At 31.5% G+C, this 27,933-nt stretch overlaps 1 protein-coding gene across 3 annotated transcripts in view; it reads left to right on the top strand.

Annotated features, from left to right (window-relative positions):
* The first annotated feature begins 2,697 nt into the window (after positions 1–2,697).
* Positions 2,698–27,933, top strand: part of ine (solute carrier family 6 member inebriated) — a 32,718-nt gene continuing 7,482 nt past the window's right edge. The window contains exons 1-6 of one of the 3 annotated variants that reach the window (XM_012281900.2): positions 2,698–2,971; positions 5,506–6,226; positions 15,876–16,066; positions 23,068–23,202; positions 24,396–24,621; positions 27,182–27,449. In XM_012281900.2, the coding sequence (XP_012137290.2) occupies positions 5,517–6,226; positions 15,876–16,066; positions 23,068–23,202; positions 24,396–24,621; positions 27,182–27,449 (1,530 nt within the window). In that variant the 5' untranslated portion in view covers positions 2,698–2,971; positions 5,506–5,516. Of the gene's footprint in view, positions 2,972–3,184; positions 3,563–5,505; positions 6,227–7,922; positions 8,771–15,875; positions 16,067–23,067; positions 23,203–24,395; positions 24,622–27,181; positions 27,450–27,933 lie in introns of those variants that run through there. The other 2 variants (XM_003701801.3, XM_076531453.1) reach the window with 2 other exon arrangements.

The following is a 27,933-nucleotide window of genomic DNA, read 5'->3' as shown; positions in this document are numbered from 1 at the left end:
GAAAATTTTCTGAGAGGAAACGTTTATAGCGAAAGTCATGACAGTTTCAATAATTTATGGTTGTAGTAAATTAATAAATATGTTCTTTAATATAACTAACTTGTATCGTAAATCAATATCTCCCAGAATAAAGCTGAAATATTAGTCTGGAAATAGATAGTTCTGTTCCGTGTACTTACTTACATTTTTCATAGTGCTTCTTTGCTCTCCCTAGCTCCCCCTATAATTTTTTTAGAATCTCCCTAGGACCTACCTAAATTTGCCTGAAATTGAAAGGAAATAACGTGTTGTACACTCTTTTATGATTACTTACACTCTCTCTAACCGCACTTGGCTCTCCCAGGCTCTCCCTAGATTTTTTCTGTTCTTAGTAGGATTTCCCTAGAAACTCTTCAGGATTTCTTAGTTTGCCGAAGATTGAAAGTAAATGGTAGGTGGTATTTTTTCCTAGCTTTACTTATACTCTCCCCAGACCTCCATGGCTCTCCCTGGCTCTCCCCGGTTTTACTCGGCTCTCCCTAGGAATTTCCTGAAATCTCCACATAATTTATATACTTGCCTTAGATTAGTAATAAACGATAAATAGTTTTATTCTCTATTCTTACTCATACACTTTGTAACCCTCCTAGTTCTTTTTATCGTGCCCTCGTTTTTTTCAAAATTGAATATAAATGACAGGAACCTTCTGTCCACCTTGTTAATGAGTATTAAACGTATTTCAAATGTAATATTCACATAACTTTGGTTGATAATACATGTATTGTTACTAGATAGCAATAAATGAACATCAAAATCAGGTGAATAGTAAACATACGATAACATTGACCTTATTATATTTTGTTAAATGCTGTTGCGTCAACAAGAGGCAGTAAAACTAACCGGTTGTAGACACTTTTCTGAATTTAACGATCCAACTGACCTTACCTCATTTAATCAAACATTACAACGACACGAAACTGGCTTTTAGATCTGCCAATGTTTTTACGAGCCACCGATATTAGGAATTGAATAAGGAAATGTACATACAACAAGCGGGAACTTAGAAAGTTTCAATTGAAAGGATGAAAAATAAATTTGCAACTATTATGTGTCACGTACCACAGAAACACGATCGTTCGTAATATTTACGAGAAAATATTTCAAATTTCTTAAATTGTTTACTTCGATTCATTACAAAATTTATAGAAGGACAGTTGTATAATAAATAAGTCTAACTGCTTCCCTATTCTTCATTTTTAAATTATTCAAATTTCTAGGAAAATGATTATACAATTAATAATATATATTATATGTCTCCGCATTTACAGGTGTATTAGTTGAATTTACAGAATGAGGATTGCATGATAATTAAATTTATATAACAACTTTCCAATATTTCTAATTTTTAAATTTGTTCAGTTGGATTTGTTACTTCCGACGATATTATTGACAATCGCATAATATTCTTCAGAAAAATTTACGACTCTCAAAATTATTCAGTTAGAGTTATCATTTACATTTCGTGTACAAGGACTACCTGAAGTCAGGCAACCCATTCTACTTCAGCGTCTTCACGACAGTAGAGTCAATCAAGTAGTCAGACAAACTGCGTGAGTCATAAATTGACTGCTCGGTGCAATTAACCATAGAAATTATTATCCATGTAATTGTTGTTCGCGTAATTACAAAAATTATATTTTATTAAAAGAGAATTACAGTAGAATGCAGCTTAATTACGACTACATTGCATAATAACTATTTACCTACATTCAGAAACGTTTGTTTTAGAAATGTTAATCGTCTAACTATGCAAATTATGCTATTATTCATTTTTATAAGCTAAAGGTAACGTTTTTCAATCTTCATTCTCTTAAATATTAATATAATATAATGCACATTTTTTAATAAAAGTTTCAAAATAAATTTTCGTTTATAAAAAAGTTCGCTATCAAATAATTTTGTACCTATAATATTTAAAATTAATAACTTTTCCTGAAAGTTTATGATAAATGTAATATTTCGCTATTTTGAATTGTTAATGATTTTAATTGATCATTTAATAATTTTTTTATTCAGGTGTTTAATATTATTTAATATCGTATTATAAAAGTTAATAAAAATTGTCAAATTAAATTACTGTTAATGATCTATTTTAATTTCATACTAATTTTAAACATTAGCCACTTGTTAATGAAATAAATTATTTTTGATCGCTAGTGTCATAATAATTTTAATAACACATATAATTTTGATTATTCAAGCAACTATTAGATAAGCTATAATTATATTTCAACTCGTGCAAACAAAATTTAATACAAAATACAGTTACATAATCAACCTCTAAAAATGTTCAAATTCATCAAAATTATGAAATGAATTAAATATTTACAGTATCATTGTATAAACGAAAGGTAAATTTAAAACTGAGCAAGCAAAAATATATTGCAAAATGCTTGTTATTCTGATTACTCTTAAAATAAATAGACGAAAGGGTCTGTTTGATCCCACCGACGAAAAAAGATCACACGGAATGTCGATCGATTTCGCAAATAGAAAATCGTGGAGTTCGATCAAGCGGTGGGGACTATTGCCACGGAAACGGCCGAAGTGTTCCGACAGTGTGGCGTCAGGTCCCAATCACTAGTGTGCGCGCCAACCGCGAGAGGTCGGTGAAAACACATTATCCACACACGTGTGTATGTGTGCGATTTGACACGGTGCTGACGCACAATCGGCGTACACAACGCCGTCGTGACGCGACGTCGACGTATCTCAATCGCGTGCATCCGCGACGACGATCGTTTCGAATTTTACGATCGTTCCTGAGACACAAATAATTTTGAACGCAACCGGAAGATCCTGTATCGAATCGGGACCAACTTCCACGTGAACGACTGCCTGCCCGATGATATCAGTTCCCCGTGCACCGATGGGTCGCAGTGACTTCATTGGAATGCAATCGATCCGGTCGAGGCCCTCTTCGATCTGACAGGTACATTCATTCAGAAACACATGATCACTTTCTGTTTCGTAAGAGCGACTTTTTTTAATTGAACGCCCTGTTTCTAGCGACTGATTGTTGATGACACAGTTGTTCCTGGAATGTTGATTATCGTTTACTATAATCGTGCGCGGTTTACCGCGTCCAGTCGCTTTTGAATGAATCGCACAGTCGGTTCGGTGCGGAACCGATGTTTTCATTCAGCTCGTACGTTTACGAAAAGACGCGATCGAATCGTCAGTCAACGCGTTTCATCGGAGAATCTCAGCGCAACGTGTTATCTATTGTGCATCGTTTTGTGTTATTAAATGGACCATCCACGAAGATAAGAATTATTTCGCGGTTGTACGCCGGGTTTACGAAAGTTCATCACCGGTAATGAGTTATTACTCGGCCTGATAATTCATTCAACATTTATGTGCAGATAATCCGGGCTGAAACTGGTATATAAGAGCCGAAAGTTTCACTTTGACCCAGAAACTTTGACGAGCTTTTAAACTGGCTACTCGCTATTTAGCAAATTTAATTTCGATTATCGGTACATGAAATTTGAGGGATTAATACTCGAACGACGGTGGACAGGTCAGTTACGATTCAAAATGGAATTAGTCGCTTACATTTGCAAACGAAAGTTTGTACTTTCAGGTTTCCGGGAAATTTATTTATTAAATAATTATTATTTATTAATTTATTTATTAATTATAATTTATGATCAACATTTTTTAATTTCATTAAATTAATTCAGTCAAAATGTGTTTTAATTTTGTTAAATTAATTATATTAAAATAAACCTTATTTTAAGCTACAATAATTATATTGAAATGAAGATTAAATTAAAAAAATTAATTATATTAAAATAAACTTTAATTTCATAAAGTATAATTTGTTACAAATAAATGTTATAAAATTATAATATATTTTAATATAAGTAGTTTTTCAAATTAAAATATATTTTCATTTAATTAATTCAATGATATAAAAATTTATATTCAATTATTGTGAAATAATATTTAAATTTTGTTTAAGTCTAAACATTAAATAATTATTTGAACATGAAATAATTATGGGGGTAGATCAAGCTTCATTTTGTCAAGAATTATTATTTCGGATACAATATTATATTATTTAATAATATAACATCATTATATTATTAACTTATAAAATTATTTTGGAATTTATTCAACTAAACTTGAATATTTATATATAAAATAAAATTCTTGAGATTGTAGTTTAGAAAAATAGAATTCATCATTAGAAACATCTTGGAAGTTATGGCATTTTATATAACAAAATTCTTGTTAAAGTGTTAGAGCCTTGGATCGGATGAGATAACGCGCTATGTGAAACAGTGAAAATGCTAGTATTGTTCCAAATTTATCTTCTCTAATAGTTCAGATGTATAAAATTTGGGATATTACTCACGGTAATTGGTCCAAAAGTTCCATAATTTTGAAGTATTCAAAAATGCTAAAAATTCCACAATTTTACGATTCAAAAATTCCAAACACTCATAGTATTAAAGTTAAACAACTCAGAAATTTAAAGATTCAAAAATACACAAGTTCACAAGTTCAAAGATTCAAAGATTCAAAGATTCAAAGATTTAGAGATTCAAAGATTTAAAGATTCAAAGATTCAAAGATTCAAAGTTTCAAAGATTCAAAGATTCAAAGATTCAAAGATTCAAAGGTTCAAAGATTCAGAGATTCAAAGATTTAAAGATTCAAAGATTCAAAGATTCAAAGATTCAAAGATTCAAAGATTCAAAGATTCAAAGATTCAAAGATTCAAAGATTCAAAGATTCAAAAATTCAAAAATTTCCTAAATTCCAAAGTATTAGAGTTTAAATTCTCAGAGGTAAGAAGTACAAAGTATTATAGATTGAAATTATCAAAATTGTAAAGTCTCAAAATACCAAAACTCCACAGTCACTATATAACAAATTTGCAAAATTTCGAGGTTTCAAAGTTTTGCAATTCAGAAATTTCAATGGATCATAATCAGTTCAATGTCCCAAAATACCAAAATTCTAAATTGTTTTAATTTTAGAATTACTAATTTCCCAAGTTCCAAAGTTTCAAGATTCCAAAATTCCAAATACCTGATAAGCGCTGAGACCCAGTCCAAAAATTCCAAAATTCCTAAGTCGCTAACTTCCAAAATTTCAAAAACCCTAAATTACAAAGCTGCAAATTACCAGACTTCCCAAATTCCCAAATCCGCAATTCCAAAATGTCACATTCCAGAAATTCCAAAATCTCAAAACTAACTCCCTAACTTCCAAATACCCAAAATTCGAAGTCCCAAAGTACCGAGGTACCAAAATAGCCGAGCGCGCAACGTACAAAGGAACGTCCGCACCCACTTTGCAAATCCCAGCGTCAACCGTATCCCCGAATATTTCCTTCGAAGCCGGAAGTTCGTGCAAGAATTGTCCATAAATACTTCTCTCTCGCACTCACGGTCACACCGGCTCCCTTCTCCAGATCGCGTTCTCTATTTCTCCGTCTCTTTCTGTCGTTAGATCGCCATGCCATGATGAATGCCACGGGCAGCAACAGCGGCGTCAACGGCAACGACAGCAACAAGAGCGTCGGTCGTCTTCAGAGCGTGGTCAGCAAGCAGAGCAGCTGCGTGCGCAAGATGAGCACGATGCCGGAGGAGGAGGACACATCGGACGACATGGATCCTGACGTGATAAGGATAGGACCCCAGCACTATCAGCAGCAGCACCACCATGAGGCTGACTCGGACTCCCTGTCCGAGGACAGGGGTCGTCTGTTGAGCACCGTCGATCCACCTCGAAGGATCACCATCACCCCGAGCAACTCTGGCCACCTGCATTGCAACGGTCTGAAGAAAGACAACGGCATCAAAGAGAAGTCCAGGCTTCACCAACAACTGAAATCGTTGGACCAGGGTCAGTTTGACGCCAGGTTGCACCGTGACATTTCTCAAGGTGTACTTAGATCTGGACGGCATCATCGTTGCTCGAGTGTCCGATCGGTCAAATCGAACCCGACGATGGACGAGCACCAACATCACTATCATCATCCGGCGACCAGCTGGGCGTCCATTGTGTTCGCCGATGGGAACGGGCAACATCATGTGAGGCCGTTTCCAGAATCCGTTTCCATACGCTCTCTAGCATCGATCGGCATGGGTTCCTCCGACGGCCGGAAGCTCACGATACGTAGAGTTCCCACATCACCGTCGGAGCTGCTTAACATGGTACATCCGCCGCCGTAAGTGAGCCACATTACCTAACGTTGCACGCGTCTTGAGAGGCGCCGGAAGTAGCGAGACTACGAATCATGTTCAGCGGTTGTTCCTTGGCTGCATGCGGTTTTCCGTTGATCCGTTTCAGCTACGGGAAGCTCCGTTTCACGGTGCAGTAGTCTGACCGGGATAGGTTAGACGGTGATAGATAAGATAAGCGGTGTCTGGAACGTTAGTCTTGTCTATGCTTGAAATATTACTGGATGATAATTGATAATTGACGGAGCTAGTTGGAGATGATTGATTGTTATTGTTTGTTTTCGCGAGATGACCTGGATGCTTGAGATGAGGGGCTTGAATTATGATGGTAGTTCGCTTTCCTTCAGGATTTCGTTCATTGCAGATTATTGAATGATGTTTCTGACCTTGCATACAAACTTTACCAAATTTAGTTGGGAATTTTACTTGCAGTCATTGTCGGGATCACATTGTCTGAACGATCAGCTAATGGAGGTTCTTAATTCTTAAGTATCTGGTCGATAGATACGCAAATATAGCTATTTTATGGGACTCTGCAATTTCGTATCAAATAGGAGGTCATGACGACTATTTACATATTTCTTATTATACAGAGTCATTACTTTGAGCCTAATTTTATGTGGGACCATAATTTCGTAGGATTATTTTGGAGGTCATTTAGTTCGTGGTATCAATGTTCTACAAATTATTTGTGGGACTTGACGGTCCTTTATTTCGTAGAGCTATCTTCTTGTGGGACCAGTGTTTTGTCAAACTATTTCGTAGAGCCATTATTTCATAGAGCTTGTTTAATAACATCACTACTCCGCAATTATTTCGTGGCGCCATTCGTTAGAGCCATTTTGTAGTAGAGACCCACTTTGTGATAGGACCATTTTGAAAGACTATCATTCAACGGGAGCATTATTTTGTGACATTTGGTCAAACCATAATTTTGTAAGACTATTATTTTGTGGTGTTGCTATTTGACGGGACCATTATGTTTTGAGGTTATTATTTCATAAGACTATTATTTTTTGTTCTTATAGAGTCAGTATTTTAATAGGACCATTACTTTGTAAAGTTTTTACTTCGTGGCGCCATTTGGTGCGGCCATTTTGCAGTACGGTCATAATTGATGGAGCTATTTTGTAGTATAATTATTATTTAGTGATACCATTACTTTACGAAACTATTATTTAGTGGAGTTACTATTTGGTGCGGAGATGGTAGGATTAACATTTAGCAGAGTCATTATTTCTTAGGGTCATTATTCAAACCATTTCAGACTACCATTTTACCAAGATTTATAAAATTTAAAAACTCCATAAAGTAAATTTGCGAATAATGATACACTGTTTAAATATTTGGATCACATGATCTGAAAAAGTACTATCTCTTCTATGAACCACCACTTAAATTAGGTTAAAAATATTTTAAAAAGATTGTTAACAAATCTTTCGACAGTTTAAAATTATTTAAGACTGTTTTGTACTGAAACAAAAGAAGTGATGATAAAATACTTGCCAATGATTCATCAGGTATTGTCCGCGATTAAAAATAAATCACAATCATGGACTTTAAATTTCACGATAAAAATACTGATGTGCTTCAGAGATAGTAGGCATAAGCTTTTGGTAATCAAACTCGATGAGTGTAGTAGGATCACTCGTGCGTGTCATATGATTCGCAACTGTCAGCTAACGATTTATTCAAACAAGAAACGCTGTTTTCCTTTTCTTTTGTTGATCGTATTGCATAAAGCCGAGATTCGCAGTACAGTTTCTTCAGTTTGTTTCGAAATTTGCGACGAATCTATGCTAGTGGTGTCTCTAGTGTTTGTTGAATTCTACTATTCTCCATATTGAAAATCAAACACGTAATTCGGTGCTAGAGTGGGTCATCCTTCAAAGTGTGCTTTTGACTCATTTTCTATAACAAAGTATTAATCAACTTTTAGATGTTTAAACGTTATCGTTAATGCTAGAGAGTCTTATTCTCAGAAAAATCCTAGGTAGGAGTTCTAGGTTATGTTTATTCTGGAGGAAAGGTTCTAAAATAGTTTTTTGAGAGTTCAAGTGAAGACAATTTTTATTTTTAAACAACGTGTATTACAACCATATACAATTGTCACTGGTTTTAACGATTAAACTTACAAAGTTATTTTATATGAAAAATTAAGGGATTAGATCACATTCTCTGAAAGATTTAACAATTCACACTAAACTGATAAAGTAATAATTCTTTGCATTCTATGATTTATCAAGATAAAGCACATTTTAACAAATTTTGTTCGAGCCATTTTGTATTCTCTTTTGAGTCACATAACCTATATCGTTTTATGAGTATCTCTGGTAAATTAGTGACAATAAGTGATCCACTCTGTAGAAGAAGATAAATAATAGGCAAATGTTAATGAAAAATCTGAGGACAGTTGTATAGTTATTGTAAATCAGAATTTCGGTGACAGAGATGTCCTATACGTCCGAACGGCTTGTGAAGCGTGGTTTCGTCGTTCAGGGACTGCAATTTCAGCGTATTGTCCCAGAGAAGTAAGTGGATAATAGGTGTACAATGTAAGACCATACTTTTGTTATAAGTAGGTGTTCATGCGGTACATTGTTGTAGTTGCCCTGCTTCTTCCATTGAAATCGGAGTGGATCGTTTAAAAGGGACGTAATTGTTGTTCCACATTCAACATTTTTATGGTATCGAGTTACAAATTCCCTATGAAATAGATCACTCGATTCTATCAGAGTTCATCTGAATATTTATTCATCATTTCATTTCATTCCTTCTGACATAAAATTCTAAAAAATTTTATTTTATTTCATAAAATTCTATTTTATTTTATTCTATAAGATTTTAACAAAATCTTGATTTATTTATTTTTTTTAATTTTTTAAAACTGACACATCAGATTGTCAACGTTGTTCACATATCTAACCTTGCTATATTTCATTTTACATTTTTTGTTATTTTTTTATTATGTTAGTTTAAAAAGTTAATCTTGTATTTTCATTAGTTTAATTTTTAACTAGTCTAATATTTTTAACAGTTTAATCTTCAGACCTCAATTTTCATTTTTGTCTCTCTATGAAATTATAAAATAAACAAATAACAATTCCCTATTTAATATTTTATATGAATATCGTTGATGGCAAGCTTAACACTAGATTACTAAATTTGCATCAACTAATATTTACGTTGATTAATTTATGATACCTTGCGTTAATTAATATGTGATAAAAGTGTGCCATATAGTAAACATATCTAGTCAGATAAAAATACTAATTATTAACAGTATTAGTTAATTTTCAAGTTTGAGTTTCTAATCCACTGCTTCTTATTCAAAGTTTGCTCATACAATATTTGAGTGGATTACTACTGACCTTCTCCACAAATTTATGCAAAAACCATATTTTTGTTATGTTTGCATTCTCTTGTACAAATCTCATTATATAACACAAATATACAAGATAAGTACAATGGATATAATTGTTATCCATTTAAGAATACAGTAGACTCTTCTTATATTGCCATTGACTGCAGAAACAGAAAATTTGTCATATTGGAAATATTGGAGATTTACTTACATATTTAAATAGTGTTTAAGGTTCTGTGAGATAAAATAAAATTTTCAAAGAACTAGAAACTTCCTTCTATTTTTAAATCTAAACATTTAAATTAAAATTCTTCAATTTAAGCTCTGAAATAAAGATTTAAGTTCAAATTTTTAAGCGTATGCTAGAAAAAAATTGTGGAGATGTGTGACAACAATTATGTCTGCACCCACACGCGTTTCACTGTTCAACGCAAAATTTACGATCGCGTTCGGTAATCTTCGTGCATCTCCGTGTAGTACGATGGTGGTAGCGTTCCTAGCGCTCGTGAAAGTCCGTGCTTCATAAAACTCTCTCATATGGCAATATAACGAGAGTCTACTGTACCTTAGGTATTAAGTATCATATTATTACACGTGACCTCTGCTTTATATGACGCGATTTACCAAAAGTACATGAATTATCATCAAAAGTGAAGCTGATATTTTGTTCCTCTTGTTTGCGAGATTTCCGCAGCTTCGAGAGGCACGATATCAAATTGATTCAACAATCTAAGCGATAAGTGTCGATCCGCGAATAGCCATGAATTAAATTTTACGATTTTAAGAACGAAATTACCTTATATAATTGAGATAACAGATAATCGGAGTTAAATGCACGAAGTTTTAAAAAATTTATGATCGAGAAGTTCCGGAGAGCGTAATGGAGCTACTGTGCAAGCAAATTCAGATGAATGTGTTAAAGAAATTTCAAATATATTTGCGTAGCGTATCCCAATATAATTAAGTGTGTGTACATAAGGATTTCAAGTGACATAACCTAAATTGAAATCAATCGATTTATGGTATGTAAATATTCTTATCGTGAGACTGCTTAAATCTAGATCTTATGTGATATTTACTTTGATAATAAATATTTCTATCTCAACCCATTTTCTTTTGGGACATTTTCAATCTTCCTGCCATCTATTTTTGGTACTTCTTTGTATAAATATTTGTATGCATTTTGAAGGCATTTAACTTCTGAATTTTAATCAGCTTTTGTGGTAGATAAAAATAAAGTACATATTTGGGATAAATTAGGGTGTATCATCGGTAGATTAGATTCTATTAACTTAATTAAAAATAGGTTAGGCTATATTAAAATTATACACGGGTTAGGTTTAATTACATTAATTCTTGGTGAAGTTAAATGAGGTTAGTTACAAATGGGTTAGATTAGATTTACTGTTAGTAGGTTAGATCAAATTAAATTACTCACAAATGGGTTAGGTTGAATTAGATCCACTATTAGTAGGTTAGGTCAAATTAAATTATTCACAAATGGGTTAGGTTGAATTAGATCCACTATTAATAGGTTAGGTCAAATTAAATTATTCACAAATGGGTTAGGTTGAATTAGATCCACTATTAATAGGTTAGGTCAAATTCAATTACTCACAAATGGGTTAGGTTGAATTAGATCCACTATTAGTAGGTTAGGTCAAATTAAATTACTCACAAATGGGTTAAGTTAAATTAGAACCTGTATTAGTAGGTTAGGTCAAATTAAATTACTCACAAATGGGTTAGGTTAAATTAGAATCTGTATTAGTAGGTTAGGCCAAATTCAATTACTCACAAATGGGTTAGGTTAAATTAGAACCTGTATTAATAGGTTAGGTCAAATTCAATTACTCACAAATGGGTTAGGTTGAATTAGATTCACTATTAGTAGGTTAGATCAAATTAAATTACTCACAAATGGGTTAGGTTAAATTAGAACTTGTATTAGTAGGTTAGGTCAAATTCAATTACTCACAAATGGGTTAGGTTGAATTAGATCCACTATTAGTAGGTTAGGTCAAATTGAATTACTCACAAATGGGTTAGGTTAAATTAGAACCTATATTAGTAGATTAGGTCAAATTCAATTACTCACAAATGGGTTAGGTTAAATTAGGTCTATTATTAGTAGGTTAGATCAAATTAAATTACTCACAAATGGGTTAGGTTGAATTAGATTAACTGTTAGTAGGTTAGATCAAATTAAATTACTCACAAATGGGTCAGGTTAAATTAGATCCACTAATAGTTGGTTTGGTGAAGTTCAATTACAAATGAGTTAGAGTAAATTAGTTTAGCTGCTGATGCATTAGATCAAATTAAATTGATTCTGAATGAGTCAGATTAAATTAGATTAGTTAGTAGTAAATTAGATTACATTGAGTTAGTTGCGAATGTGTTAGGTTAAATTGAATTAGCTATTGGTACATCAAGTTATATTAAATTAGTAATAAATATGTTAGGTTAAATTGCTTTAACTATTAGTATGTCAGATTACAATAACTTGGATGCAAATAAATTAGATTATATTTAATTAGCAAATTTCGAGAAAATTTATTTATATTTAACTAAACGCAAGTAAGTCAGATTAAATTGCATTAACTTCTAATAGATTAGGTTATACTGAGTTACAAATGTATTACATTAAATTAGATTAACTATTGGAAGGCTAGTTTACATTAGGTTAATAAATTTCAAATAGGTTATGTTGCACTACCATAAGTAAGTCAAGTTTTATTAAATTAGTTGCAAGTTACGTTCTACAATATTGCTTAAGATAGATACACATTCGAGTTAAATTTAAATTACGTTTAGATCAGGTAGTTCATAAATACATATAAATGTATATATGAAATGTATATTTAACAAATATACACACTCATATATTTATTTAAGCCAGTTCACATATACAATTCCTAAACCAATTTCTTGAAGAGATCACAAATATTCTGTTCGTATATTTCTAACGAAATCCGTAGGGACCGCGAGTTAAGTTGGCTTTAGTTTAATTATCGTTTCTCCCGATGGTCAAGGATCCCTAATCAACGGGAGCTTATACCAATGATTTATCGCGCACCCATTCTGATAAACGTTAGCCAAAGAGTAAAAAGAGAATCGTAGCAGTAAAGGGGTCCTTATTATGATTAACGATCGTGCGAAACAGGGGTATAGCTACGAAGGACCTTGCGATGCTTTATTGCGTAAGCAGGAAAAATGAAGAAGAATTTTTACCGGTTTATCGTGCTCACCGTCTGCTAACACCTTGGTCGTTGAAACGATGTCACGTTACGGCGGTGAGAGTTATGGAAATCGACAAGGTTGCATAATTAACGCGAGACATCCGTGTCGATTCTGGGACAATGAAAAAACGGGACAATAAGGGCGCGTTTTCATGTGACGCCGCATGTCGTGACACCGTGACATTTCTCTTGGGAAATCCGTTGTTTCGTACCCTCAACTAACCTCAATTTTAAACCTTTGGAATGAGATCAATTTTGATCAATACCATAACACAGTCATTCTGACACAACAGTGTCACCGTGATGCACAATTATTGTACAAAATTTAAACATCAGACATATTCTTACAATTATAAATTTTTAAGTGCGCGTGTATACATATAGAATAATATAATGACACTGCAATATGCAAATATAGATTCAAGTCTCGTGAAAATTAAATACAGAGGTGACATGTCTCCTCGTTTGGCATATCACTCATTTTTATTCAGTTTTTTTATTAAATTCCACCCACGGTTGCAGTTAATAATTGTAAACACTGTGCACAGACATTTGTTTAAACACTTGTGTTTCCTTTAATAGATGGATACGCATTTTTACGGGTGACATGTTTGATAGAAGACATGTCACTTCGTGTAGACAGGTGAAACGTGTGTCGTGTGCTTGATAAATATGCAATGACTTGCATAATGTTGTTCATTGTATATTTTATGCTAATTGCACGTTGCTTAAACATAAGGTTTATGCCGAACGTATTTGAAACAGTTCAAGTAGCACTTTACGGTTATGGTGGTGAAACATGTCTTTCTTATTACCAATGTTTAAATTTTTAAGAGAGACAGCTATAATAGACAAATCATAGAGACTGCTGACCCATCTTTTGGAATGTTCAAATAATTATTATTGATAAAATGTTAGAGGTTTACTTTTAAAATTTGTGATTTTTATTTGTCGTAAACTCTTTAGTCTCACAGTTATATTTAAAAAAAATAATTATTCACAATTTTTCATTTTTGTTCAGTGGACTTTCAAATGGAAATTTAATACAAGTACGGTTAGATTAGATTTTTAGATTTTTATTAGGTTAGGTTATGACTATTGACACAATGAAAATGAACTATAGTCAGATATAAAATAATCATAATTAGGATTAAAGTTAGGTCAGTTTAGGTTATGTTAATTTAGTTTAACTTGTGTTAAGTTAGGTTAGGATTGTTATTACGTAGGTTAACATAGAAATGGTCGTTCATAATCAGATATTAAATAATAAAGTCAAATTTACTTTGGTCAGTTTGGATTGTGTTAATTTAGTTTAAATTATGTTAGGTTAGGACTGAATATTTGTTATCACTGAAATTAGTATCTATAGTCAGACATTAAATAATCACAATCACGTTAAATCAATTTGGATTAAGTTAACATAGTTTAAATTAGGTTGGATCAGATTAGGTTTATTAGTACGTTGATTATCTCAACAAAAATGGACGTTTAGGGTCAGACATTACAAAATATCAGATTGTCAGGAATATAGTAATAAAACATAGTAATATCAGTAATATAGTAGTAATATTAACTCAACTTAGTTGAATCAGGTTATGTTTATTAATATATTCTTTAACACGACAGACATTAAATAATTGTCAACTAAGTTAAAATAATATACATTATTTTAGATTAAATTAAACTAAGTAGCCTAAATTATGTTAGGATTATTCATACGTTCACTATCATAACAGAAACTGAAGTCTGTTAGACACATAATAAGCAGTTAGGTCATTCTAAATTTACCTAAATTAAGCTCACGTGTCGCATTTTTGAAATTTAAGTTACATAGGTTCATTAATACGTTTTTAGTCGTCACCAGTGAAACACTTAATAGTAACGATTAGATAAAGTCTGACTAAGTTCATTAATATTAATGCATTAATCAGGACAGTGACAAATGAACATTCAACAATAATCAAATTAACTTAGGCTCATTAATATTAACTTGTAGCATTCATTAACACAATAAAAACTGAATATGTAAGACACACAATAATATTGATTAGATTATGTTAGGTTAGATTTATTATTACTAATTTATAGTCGACATACTGACAAGTGGAATCATGTTAATAACAATTTATTAATAATGATGATTAAATTAGGTTAGGTTAAATTTATTAATATTAATTTACAATGTCGATTGATATAGTAAAAGATGGACATCTGTAGTCAGACACTTAATGATACGATCAGGCCAGGTTAGATTAATTAATACTAATTTGTAGCGCTGATTAACACAGTAAACATGTACGTTCATAGTCAAACACTTTATCATGACAATTTAAATTTTCCACTCAAGCTTCCAGTGTTTTATTGTAAACGAAATGGAAATATTCCCTTTTTCTATGTGGAAATATTATTTTTGCGTAAGTCGACTTTTAGAAGCATTTCGTATAAATTGCAGGTCATGAAATATTGTAACATTTGGTATAAAATATCTTGATATTCAATTCAAAATATTTTAAAGTCTCGTATAAAATATATCAGTGTTTAAAAATATTTTAAACCTTGTTATAAAATATTTGAATGTTCGATTCAAAGTATGACAAAGTTTGATACCAAATATCTCAACATTTAAATCATAATATTTCAAAGCTTGGCACAAAATATTTCAACATTTAAATCATAATATTTCAAAGCTTAGTACAAGATATCTCAACATTTAAATCATAATATTTCAAAGTTTAGTACAAAATATCTCAACGTTCAAATCACAGTATTTCAAACTTTGACAAAATATTTCTATGTTGCATTCAAAATATGTTTGAAAACACCTCAATCTTCAAAACACTTTACGACCTATTTTCAATATTTCACAAAACCAAAATGAACAATAAAATCTAAAAAAATATAATCCTAACCTTAAGCCTCGTAATCCAATTTTGCTCCAAAGTACAATAATTTGCATTTACAAAATATTTTTCATTAAAAATATGCAATTTGTCACGCAACTACAGATAATCCGAAACAACTTGATTTCAGGTCATTCGAAGATGATTTGTCCGTGTGCAGCAGCTTCGACGATGCGGACGCCGAAGACCCAGGGGACTACAGGCAACCGAGGCGACCACATTGGGCCAACAAAGTGCAATTTGTCCTTGCTTGTATCGGTTACTCTGTTGGCCTGGGCAATGTTTGGAGGTTCCCTTATCTGTGTTACAAAAGTGGCGGTGGTAAGTAACTCAATTCTCAATAACGCAAATTACCTAAAAATAATAACTGTTATTTTCAAACGATAAGATAAATCTGTAACGAGAAACGTAACGAGCAGCAGTAAAAACAATATCGGATGTTGTCTTCAAAGAACCACGCAAATTGGACGTACCTCGATTTACCTGACGTTTCGAAGATACGTTTAAAATAAATTTGTACGTGCTAGATCGTTGTTTGTGACATACATACGTTACGATTAGTGAGCCAGTGATAAGAGTCCATGTTTATACTTTGCTGGCTGGTGTGAAACGCGTCGTTTCAACGCAGCTGAGACTAATTACACTTTTCGAGACATGTCAGGAAACACGCGAAATGTAACGTCGAAATCGTTTTGTAACCTGGTCGAAGCTTCGATGTTTGTAATATTTTTAGCGGAAGGTCGACGGTTGATGTATCGTAGAGGCGTAGCTGAAATCAGAGCATACCACCCGCTCTGGTTTTCCGGCCGGTCAATTTAACGAACGAAATGATACTCGACCGATTATTTCCACCGGTGTCATTGAAATCATTTACGATGCTAGCTGGTCTAGCTGCGTTCTGGCAAGGTCATGTATCAAGTTCCGCAAGCGGATTGCGCCATGTCCGGACTCCAGTCGGGAAGCTCTTAGACTTTGAAAATTACCGGCAACACGATACGCGATTATGATACGACTCGACGGCCAGAGATAATCGTGTGCCCTTGCTCCGTATGCCCTAGGATGTTTCCTAAACAATAGGGGATGTGGAAAAAATGTGACCTGGAAACACCGTAACCAACGACATTGACGAGTGCGAGCACGTAGTTGCAAGACGCGGTGATCTTTCTTGAGTACCTGCATGTGACGTGTACAGGCGGGAGCAAATCTGATTTCTCTGGGGTTAATATGATGTGTGATGGAAGGAGATTCGCTTATTGAATTTTCGGGTTTTTGAATTTCGAGGAGGTTGGGACTTGGGAATTTGGAAATTTTGGGATTTTGGACTTTGGAAATTGGGACTTTGGGATTTGATGATTTGGAGATTTTGGGATTTGGGGGATTTGGGGATTTGGGAAATTTGGGGATTTGGTGATTTGGTGATTTGGGAATATTAGGATTTGAGGGACTTGGGGATTTGTAGGTTTGGGAATTTGGGGATTTGGGAATTTTCGAACTTTGGAATTTTGGGATTTGGGAATATTAGAATTTTAGAATTTTGGGATTAGGGAATATTGGGATTTGTGAATATTGGAATTTGAGAATATTGGAATTTGAGAATACTGGAATTTGAGAATATTGGGATATGAGAATTTTGGGATTTGGGAATATTGGCATTTGGAAATATTGGGATTTGTGAATATTGGGATTTGAGAATATTGGAATTTGAGAATACTGGAATTTGAGAATATTGGAATTTGAGAATATGGGGATTTGAGAATTTTGGGATTTGGGAATATTGGCATTTGAAAATATTGGGATTTGTGAATATTGGGATTTGTGAATATTGAGATTTGGGAATATTGGGATTAGGGAATATTGGGATTTGTGAATATTGGGATTTGAGAATATTGGAATTTGAGAATACTGGAATTTGAGAATTTTGGAATTTGAAAATATTGGGATATGAGAATTTTGGGATTTGGGAATATTGGCATTTGGAAATATTGGGATTTGTGAATATTGGGATTTGAGAATATTGGAATTTGAGAATACTGGAATTTGAGCATATTGGAATTTGAGAATATGGGGATTTGAGAATTTTGGGATTTGGGAATATTGGCATTTGAAAATATTGGGATTTGTGAATATTGAGATTTGGGAATATTGGGATTTGGGAATGTTGGGATTTGGGAATTTGAAAATTTGAGAATTGGGGAATTTGTGATTTGGGGATTTTTGGAATTTGGAATTTGGGGTGTTTGGGATTTGGAGATTTTGAGATTTTAAGACTTCGGGTTTGAAGACATTGGGATTTGGGCACTTAGGGACTTCAGGACATTTAAATTTGACGACTTTGAGATTTGAGGTCTAATTTGGAACTTAATGAAGCAAGAATTTAGGAATGTAGAAATTTGGACATTTAGGAATTTGGGGTCCCTAAAATTTTACAATCTAGAAATTTAGGAATTTCAAGATATGAATTTGGGAATTTGAGAAATTTAAGAAATTGTACATATTGAAATTTGATGATAAATATTATAAATAATACGTAATTAAGATATGAATTTAGTAATTTATAAGCTAAACAATTCAACAATTTGGTAACTTAGAAAGGAAATTCAGCTGTTTAGTAATTTATAAATTTAAAAATTGTGTAAGTTACTAATTTAGAAATCTGAAAATACGGCAAATTGCTAGTTTAAAATCTTAAAAATTCAGCAACTTGGTTCAGTTTGTGATTGTCAGCAATTTCCTAAATTAAACGTTTGAAAATTCAGCAATTCAGTAATTTAGAATTTCGAACACTCACCAATTTGCTAAATTAAACATTTGAAAGTTCAGCAATTCAATAATTTAGAGATTTGAACATTCACCAACTTGCTAGTTTAGAATTTCGAACATTCACCAATTTGCAAAATTAAACATTTGAGAATCCAGCAATTCAGTAGTTTAGAAATTTGAACATTCACCAACTTGCTAGTTTAGAATTTCGAACATTCACCAATTTGCTAAATTAAACATTTGAAAATCCAGCAATTCAATAATTTAGTAATTTGAAAATTCACCAATTTGCTAGTTTAGAATTTCGAACATTCACCAATTTGCAAAATTAAACATTTGAAAATCTATCAATTCAATAATTTAGAAATTCGAGAATTCACCAATTCACTAATATAGAGCCTTAAAAATTCAGCAATTTAATTTAAAAATTAAAAAATTCATCAACATCTGCTTTCAATGTCCCCAAAAGCTGCTTAATGATTCAGAAATCTATAATACCGATAATACCTATAATTCCCTTGCGCCTGATAATGAATGTACAAAGGGCGGTAAAGTCCTTTGATACTCCGTCGATGATGAACATTGTAAAATACTGCGAGACCTCGCTCTCTCATAGCATTCGAATTAGGTCAGCATATTTTAAATGATTCCATTGATAATTAAGCTATACTGTGAATCATATTGTTAAATCAAGGAATGCTGTCTGATTTGTTCGACTAGCACGATACTCCATTCGTGGAATTAATTTACATGTGCGTGAGTTGCACCGACGCGGCACGAATTATTTTCAATGGCACAACCGGAAACAATAATCGCCGTGATATCTATGAAACGTGTTCAAATTTTCGTAATGATTTCAGCGTGAATTTGTTTCGCTAAATACGGCATTTCGAAACTTGTACCGCGTTTAATAATTTAATCGATATTCCAATGCAGTTGTCTCTGATGAAAATGATTGCTGGACGTATTACACCGTTATAAATTACACTTTACAGGATTTTTAACGACGTTATAATTTGTTAATGAAGTTTTTCTAGGTTAAATGCGACTAGTTGCAAAATATTTAAAACATTTTATATTCCACATTTGAAATTTCATATTTTGAATTCCGTGGTTGAATAAATAGAATTGTGAAACTACTAAAATGTTGCAAATTTATTATATAATACAGGACTTTTAGTGATATTAAGATTTTGAAATAAATTTTTTCTAGATTCAATATAACTGATTATAAAATATTTAAAAAATTTCATATTCTATGTGGTGAAATAAATAAAATTGTAAAATTAGTAAAATGTTACAAGTCCATTGCACGATACAGAATTTTTAGTAATATTAATCCTTTGCAATAATTTGAAATAAGCATTATTTAACTAATTCTGTAATAGTACTCTTGCGATATATAAGCACAGTGAAACAGACAATAAGGGAAATTATTAGTTTAGAAATAATAACCTCAAAAGAACTCATTTAACATTTTAATTAATAAGTTTCAAGGTTGCTGTTTGCAAACAATAAAATTATCTTCGAATGCAATGTGTTAAAGTTTTGAAATGAAATTTTTCTAGTTTCAGTATAACTAGTTATAAAATATTTAAAAAATTTCATATTCTACGTGGTGAAATAAATAAAATTGTAAAATAGTTATGGAATTTGTGTAGCAAACACTTGATTCGATTTATCACAGTTTATTATCGTTTCAATGTTTTTTTCGATATAAACTTTAGTTTTAGATAAGAAAGATAAGATATGTACTTTTAACAGTTTTTTATTAGTGGCTTAGGAATTGTTTAAAGTGATATCATTGCAATTATAAATACTGTTCTTAAAGATTAGCTTTAACAATTTCTGAACTGTTCTTAAAGTTAATCTTTAAAGTTAATCTCTAAAGTTAATCTTTAAGAACAGTTTACTTCGCATATTTCATTTAATTTTTATAGAAACTAATCTCGAATAAAAACATTATAGAAACTTTGTAGAATATAAATATAGAAGAAAATATAAAAATAGGAACTGAGTTGCCTGATTATTAAAAATTTCTTTCGAATAAAATTCAGCAAATTAGTAATTTAGAAATTTGAAAATTGTGCAACTTGCTAATTTAGAAACTTTAAAGTATAGCAATTTGTTAGTTTAAAAACTTGAGAATTAAATAACTTAATTGTTTAGAAACTTGTGAATTTAATACTTTGGTAATTTAGAAACTTTAAAGTTTAGCAATTTTCTAGTTTAAAAATTTTTCAATTCCACAACTTTTTAGGTTATAAATATGGACATTTAGATATTTGCTAAATTCGATATTTGTCAATTTAGCAGCTTAGAAATTTGAAAATTTCGCAATGCACTAGTTTAGAAACTTGAAAATTCAATAACTAGGTTGTTTAGAAATATATGAATTCAATATTTTAGTAATTTAAGAATGAGAGAGTTCAGTAAATTGCTGGGTTAGAAAAATTGAAATCCAGTAATTTTCTAGGTTAGAAATTTCAGCACTCAGCAATTTGCTAAATTAGACGTTAGAAAATTCAGCAAATTAAATATTTGAAAATATAGCAGTTTACTAGTTTAGACACTTGAAAATTCAATAACTAGGTTGTCTAGAAATATGAGGATCCAATATTTTAGTAATTTAAGAATGCGAGAATTCAGTAGATTGCTCTGTTAGAAACTTTGAAATTCAGCAATTTTCTAGGTTAGAAATTTGAGCACTCAGCAATTTGCTAAATTACACATTTGAAAATTCAGCAATTTAAAAATTACGATATTCACCAACTTTCTAACTTAGAATCTTCAAAATTCAGTAACTTATTAGTTTAGAAATTTGAATATCCAATTTGTTATTTTAGAAGTTTACAATAATAAATTTCATCCAAACAAAAAAGTAGTATCTGAAGAACATAAAAACCAAACCAAAAAATACGAAAACAAGAATGGAGTTGCTTAGTTACCAAAAATAGACGTTTAAACATTTTTAAAAGGAAGTAATTTGCAATAAATGTGTTGAACGTGATAAATCACGCAATGGTACACGTGTTATCAATTGCGAGTGTAATTTAACGAGTCCTGAATCACAGCGGTAGAAATGTAGATCCTTGTTTTCGATAAATTGTGAGAAAACATTAATTTGAACGGGTTAAATGCGGTTGTTCCTAAAGTCGTAATCCACGGGTCTGTGATCATCGTTTATTACGAATAAAGAGTTACATCCAGTGACCTTGTTACTGCCCACAGAATGACGATTAACGACGAGTACTATTACGTACGAGTCGTGTTTAATGCAACCTTTAATAAATCCATATTATAGGCAGATTTAGTAGCCACGTTTTTATTCATCGCGCGGAAGAAGGAATTTTAAACAGGGTATTTTTACGTTCGGGAATAATGGTAATTTAACGGTTTTTCACGTAAACCAAGCATTAACAGTTTGTAACAGTTTCTTTCGAGATCAATTATGGCTATTTATTCTGAGATTAAGTAACTTTTTCGTCGTTGTTCTTGATAATTTTAACAAGTAGGGATTTTCATAATTTTTTAGAATAAATTTTTATGTTGTAAACTAATAATTTTCTTGGAGTTTCTTTTACTAAATTTGAATAATGTAAGTAGTTATAATTATTTGATAGTTTAAAGCATTTTTGAGTTTACATTAAAAATAATAATTTTCTTAGAGTTTCTTTTTCTAAGTTTGAATAAGTATTTGATAACTTAATTCTTTTGTGAGAAGAAACGTTTAAATTAGGAAGTAATAGTAATTTTCTTTGAATTTTCTTATTACTAGTTAAGTAAACAATATTTCTTGAAATTTAATGAAATTTTTCTTTCACTCGCTTGATAACTATTTAAAAATAATAGGAAAATAGTGCAGAATATAAAATAATAATTTAATGACTTTGAAGGACAATGAAATTAAGATATTATTGTTAGAACAATTTTCTGTGAACCTAAGTGTAATTTTTTATATAAAATTAAAGTAATACCTGCTATGTTTGCATAACTTAAATAATTATGGTTACTTAAGAACTTAGTATGTTAATTTAAATATTTTAAGAGTTGAATGTTTTTGTACTTTTTCAATTGTTAAGTCAAGCCTAATATTAACGATTTAATTATTAATCACAATTTTTCTTGCTTTGCTGGACCGGGATACGTTTTGGATTGAATAATGGTAATTCAATAACTTCTGACATAATTAATGCATTAATATAATTATTGTTAATTTCCTTTTACTTAATTATAATTATTAATTTGTAAGGAAAACTCAATATTCAAATTTTGAAAATTAATTATTCGAAAGTATCTGCAAACAAATATTGTTTATATTAAATTTTAGATAGTAACTGTTTAAAAATACTTGTAAGAAAATACTGTCAATCTTATTAATGATATTGTTAATTGCTGAAAAGATGTTTCCCAATATTTAAATTTTGAATCATAATTATTTATAAGTGCCTGTAAAACGATATTGTGGATATCTGACATACATTATTGACACTGTTAATAGTTGAACAGATGTCTATATTTGATGTGCAATCAAAAGTTGACTTTACTGATTAAATTTTCAGGTGTGTTCTTGATTCCCTACTTCTTGATACTTATAGTATGTGGAGTACCATTATTGTACATGGAACTTAGTATTGGACAATTCACACGACGAGGACCGATCGGTGCTATCGGTCAAATTTGTCCTCTATTTAAAGGTATACCAATTTCTCAATGTTTTATGCATAATTGTACCATTCAAATAATTACAGTATTATTACATCGCACAATAACAATTCAAAACGTTCAAGTATTTCATAAAATTTCCACTTAAATCAACTACTAAAAACTATTAACATTAGGTGACACGACACAAATATAACACGAGACGTGTTATTTTGACACATTTCGAATTTTTTTAGGAAAATTACAAAAACCGTTCGCATTTTTATTTTGTCTCTTGTACTGACTTTTATCCATTGAACGATGTAAATATTGAAGTCTATTTTCTTCAAAAGCATTGAAATATTGAAATTTGCTATGTTATACCTATCTCTACGTGCGTCAATTTGACGCGATCGTAGTGTAAATAAAATTTTTAGTAAATTAGTTTTACCCATGCAAAAATTACAACAATAATAAATATGAATGCACCGACAATACCTTATAAACGACGGACTTTGCTAGTCCGGAGTCGCACGCGATCGACTCAGCCGGTATGCCGAGTTCGGACCCGGCGTCGCAGTACAAATTGCAGTACGCAGGGTAGAGGGTGGTAAAAATATGAATGTAGAATATTGAAGTAATGTACTAAAATATTATTGAATAATAAAAACTTCCTATAAATATATATCTCCTATTTTCATTTCTTGTAGTGTTTAATTACATTGCTTTCTAAGTGGTTGTTTTTCTTTAAACATATGTATTCGTTCAAATTGACGCGTGCTCTTAGAGATAGGTATATAAGAAATGTCCGTAAACTTAGTGTTAAAGTAAATTTAAAAAATTTCTAATCTACACATACAAAATAAATAATTTTAATTATCTAGTATAAATCAAATTTCAATCTCTCTAAAAATATTACTCTAATATTTATATTATTTATTTATATTTTTTAATATAATAGTATTTCTGTAATCTAGTCCAGTAACATCTTTTAAATATTATACAATAATATTTTATATTGTTCAATGTTTTCTAAATATTTTTGAAATATTCAATAATATTAACAAGCATTATAATAACACAAATATTAAAAAATTATTAATATTTGAAAATACATACAGACATTTCCAAAATTAACTTGAAATACATCATAGTCTGTAAAAAGGTTCATCGATCAATTAAAAAGTTCAGCTTCCTCTAACGAACGTAAAATCGATAATAGAAAGCAAAATATTTGTTCAAACAGGAGCAGGTCTATCTTCAGTAGTAATATCGTTTCTGATGTCGACCTACCATAATGTGATAATAGCCTACGCCATATATTATTTCTTCGCGGCGTTCCGAGCGAAACAACCATGGTCGGACTGCGATAATTCATGGAACACATTGGCATGTTGGTTACCGGCTTACAGCATCTTAGATAACCGTACAAGACCCAACGCTTCCAGAACACCGTCCGAAGAGTTTTTCGAGTAATTTCTTTAATTACAAAATCGATTATCAATATTGCTTTACTAGGTTAATATATAGTGTATCTCTAAAGTTGCACCTCACCTTTATATTTTGCAAACGGCTTCAATATGAATTCAAGACTTTAAATACAGAAAAATATTTTAAACAAAACTAGTAAGATATCAAGGAGGACAATAAGATGGTGGTAACATTTTGATCTTGGATGATAGTTTTCACCTTCATCTTCAGTGAACGTCATCTTCAGTTTCTTGGATAGAATTCCCCATTTTTTATTTCATATTCTTATAGTCCTCGTCAGAACGTTTTCAAAACACTATTTATGTTTTGTGCAAGTCATTCGTAAAATATGAAGCTTCAAACTTGACATACGTCGGCATTCGCATTACCCAGGAAAGTAGGATCAGATGTGTGGCGTCCTCCTACGCTCATCGCCACTAGACCGCGCATGAGACCGAGACGACTTTCTCGTTAGTGCTCGACGTTCTCTCCCTCTCCTTCATTTTTCCTAACCCTTCCACTCACTAGCGAAACCGCCAAAGATGTGTGCTACTTATGTGTCGACTTTGAAGCTTCACATCTGAAGAATGGCTTACACAAAAACAAACATAGTGTTTTAAAAACGTCCAAGGGTTACAAGAATGTGCAATAAAAATGAGTTCTATTTAAAAAACTGAAGATGTTCACGCGATTCTCAGACGACCATCCAAGGTCAAATTATTACGACCATCTTATGTACACCTTGATGTCACATAATTTTTGTCTGACACATTTTTCCATAATTAAAAGCATTTTCAAAATGTAAGGATGGATTTGGATTTTAGAGATATTCTGTATATCAATTTGATGGTTTAAAGTCAGACAGTGTCACCCCTTACTTTGACTGCTGTGTCACCGATATATGATGTTTAAATTTCCATATGAATCTATCATTTATAATCTATATTATCAAGAATTTGTTCAGTTACCTATTTGGAACTCCAGTTATTAACTTCTTGGAACTATGAATAATAAATATAGGAAAAATTGTGAATTCGGTATGATTTGTTAAAAATAAAAAAATTACTCGGTTAAGTTTGCAACTTCAGTCTAGCAGTCAATGTGTTAACCTATGATTTTTTTAACAATTACATCAATTAGAGGTAAATTTATCGCTGCAGTGTTGAGAAAAAGAAAAGTCGAAATGTTAAGTATATTTTGGGTTTAGCAGTTTTTAATTTTGCAAATTATGATTAGTATTAAACTTCAGAATCAATTAAGGTGCAAATACGATTTAGGGTTGTATCTCAACTGTAATATGCGTTACGAGAGTGGCACGATATTATAAGCTCAGGGGTTAAATCCAGAAACAATAAACTGAAAGTAGACAACGCTGTGTCTGATTAGTGTTCTTTGACTATCAATAAATTCCACAAAATAAAACTTTTAAATTATTCATTTTTTTATAATTTTATAGCCGAAACTTATGACTTTTCTGGTCGTAAATCTGTCGATACAAACAGCGAATTTTAGAAATGAACGTCTGATTCTAAACCCTCGAATTTTAGGAGAATTGTTATCAAGTAAGCTATTAATAGTGATATAAATCTGATAGTCTTCGTAAGAAATCTTGAAAAGGATTTAAATAGAAGTTGACGGGTTTTGCTGAAATAAAGAAATGTATAGATTTTTTGCTTAATTTTTTAACATTGTGAAAAACAGCGGTTCTCAAACTTTTTATGAATGTCTTCAAAATAAAAATTTAAATACTTGATGTTATGTATGAATTGTATAATGGTTTGGTAAGATTAATTTTTTAATTTAGAGGTTTGGTAACTTGGAAATTTAGAAATTTGACACTTTACAGATTTAGGAATTTAGTTATTTGGAGATTTTGTGATTTCAGACTTTGGATTTTTGCACTTTTGTAATTTAAAAGTTTAGAAGTTTAGAAATTTGGAAATTTGGAGATTTGGATATTAGAAAATTTAGAAGTCTAGGAATTTAAAATTTTTTAAATTTGAAATTTTGAGAGTTTGGAAATTAAGGTAATTCAAAATGTAGGTGTTTGATAAGTTGAAACTTCAGAATGTGGAAATTTTAAGATTTAGTACCTTTACAATTTGGGGATTTGCTAATTTGAAAATTTTTTAAAATTGAAATTTGGAAATTTAGAGCTCTAATAATTTGAGAAATTAAAAATTTAAAGATATAATCATTTGGAAAATAAGAAATTTAGATATAATAATTTGAAAATTAAAAAATTTAGAGATTTAATCATTTGGCAAATTAGAAATTTAAAGATATAATTTGAGAAGTTGAAAATTAGTAACTTTTAAAATATCAAGTATTTGATATACTAATACCATATTGGAAAGAGGATTTCTAGAGACCCTAATCCCTATCTAATTCCACAATAGCCATTCACACCATTTATTGAAAACCGCTGACATAAAATACATAAACAATCCTATAGAATACAAAAAATTCTACAATTTATTTCATCTTTTCCACAAAACAATTATCAAAATAATCTGCTAAGAATTATATTAACCTGCAACGTTATATTGTATGAAACTACAGCAACAAGGTACTCCAGATCAGCAACGGTATCGAGGAATCTGGAGCACTTAGGTGGGAACTAGTTGCTTGTTTAATTACTGCCTGGATTATGGTGTATTTCTCTGTTTGGAAATCCATTAAATCATCAGCACAAGTGAGGTACCTTACAGCAACTCTGCCGTTCGTTTTGATCGTCGTCTTTCTCACACGGTCCCTCACCCTTGAAGGTGCTGACAAGGGCCTGCAATTTTTCTTCCACCCTCGCTGGGAACTTCTCTCCGACGCAAAGGTATATTAATAAAATAACAAGATACTTTATTTTCTTATTTTGATGCGTCTCGAATTTACTAATATGTACAGGGTGTACTATAAGGGGAGGTTCAATTCTAAGACTGGTCAAATTTTTCAAAATCTAAGTGTTTGATTGTTGAAACTTCAGAATGTACAAATTTTAAGATTTAATCTAAATGTCAAATTAGGATCAACGTGAACTCTCAACGGATCTCATATGAAATTTTACAAATTAAGATCACTCTAAATTTTCAATAGATTCCATCACTGATCTCCCGAATTAGAATCATCCTGAACTCTCATGGATCTCATCTAGGATCTCCCAAATTAGAATCACCCTGAATTCTAAGTAGATCACATCTAAAATCTCCCAAATTAGGATCATCCAGAACTCTCAATGGATCTCACCTAGGATCTCTCAAATTAGGATCACCCTGAATTCTGAACAGATCCCATCTAAAATCTCCCAAATTAGGATCATC

Source organism: Megachile rotundata, chromosome 4, assembly GCF_050947335.1.
Source record: "Megachile rotundata isolate GNS110a chromosome 4, iyMegRotu1, whole genome shotgun sequence".
NCBI classification, from domain to species: Eukaryota; Metazoa; Arthropoda; class Insecta; order Hymenoptera; family Megachilidae; genus Megachile; species Megachile rotundata.
The sequence above is the reverse complement of the archived record's forward strand: the minus strand, read 5'-3'. Positions and strand labels throughout refer to the sequence as shown.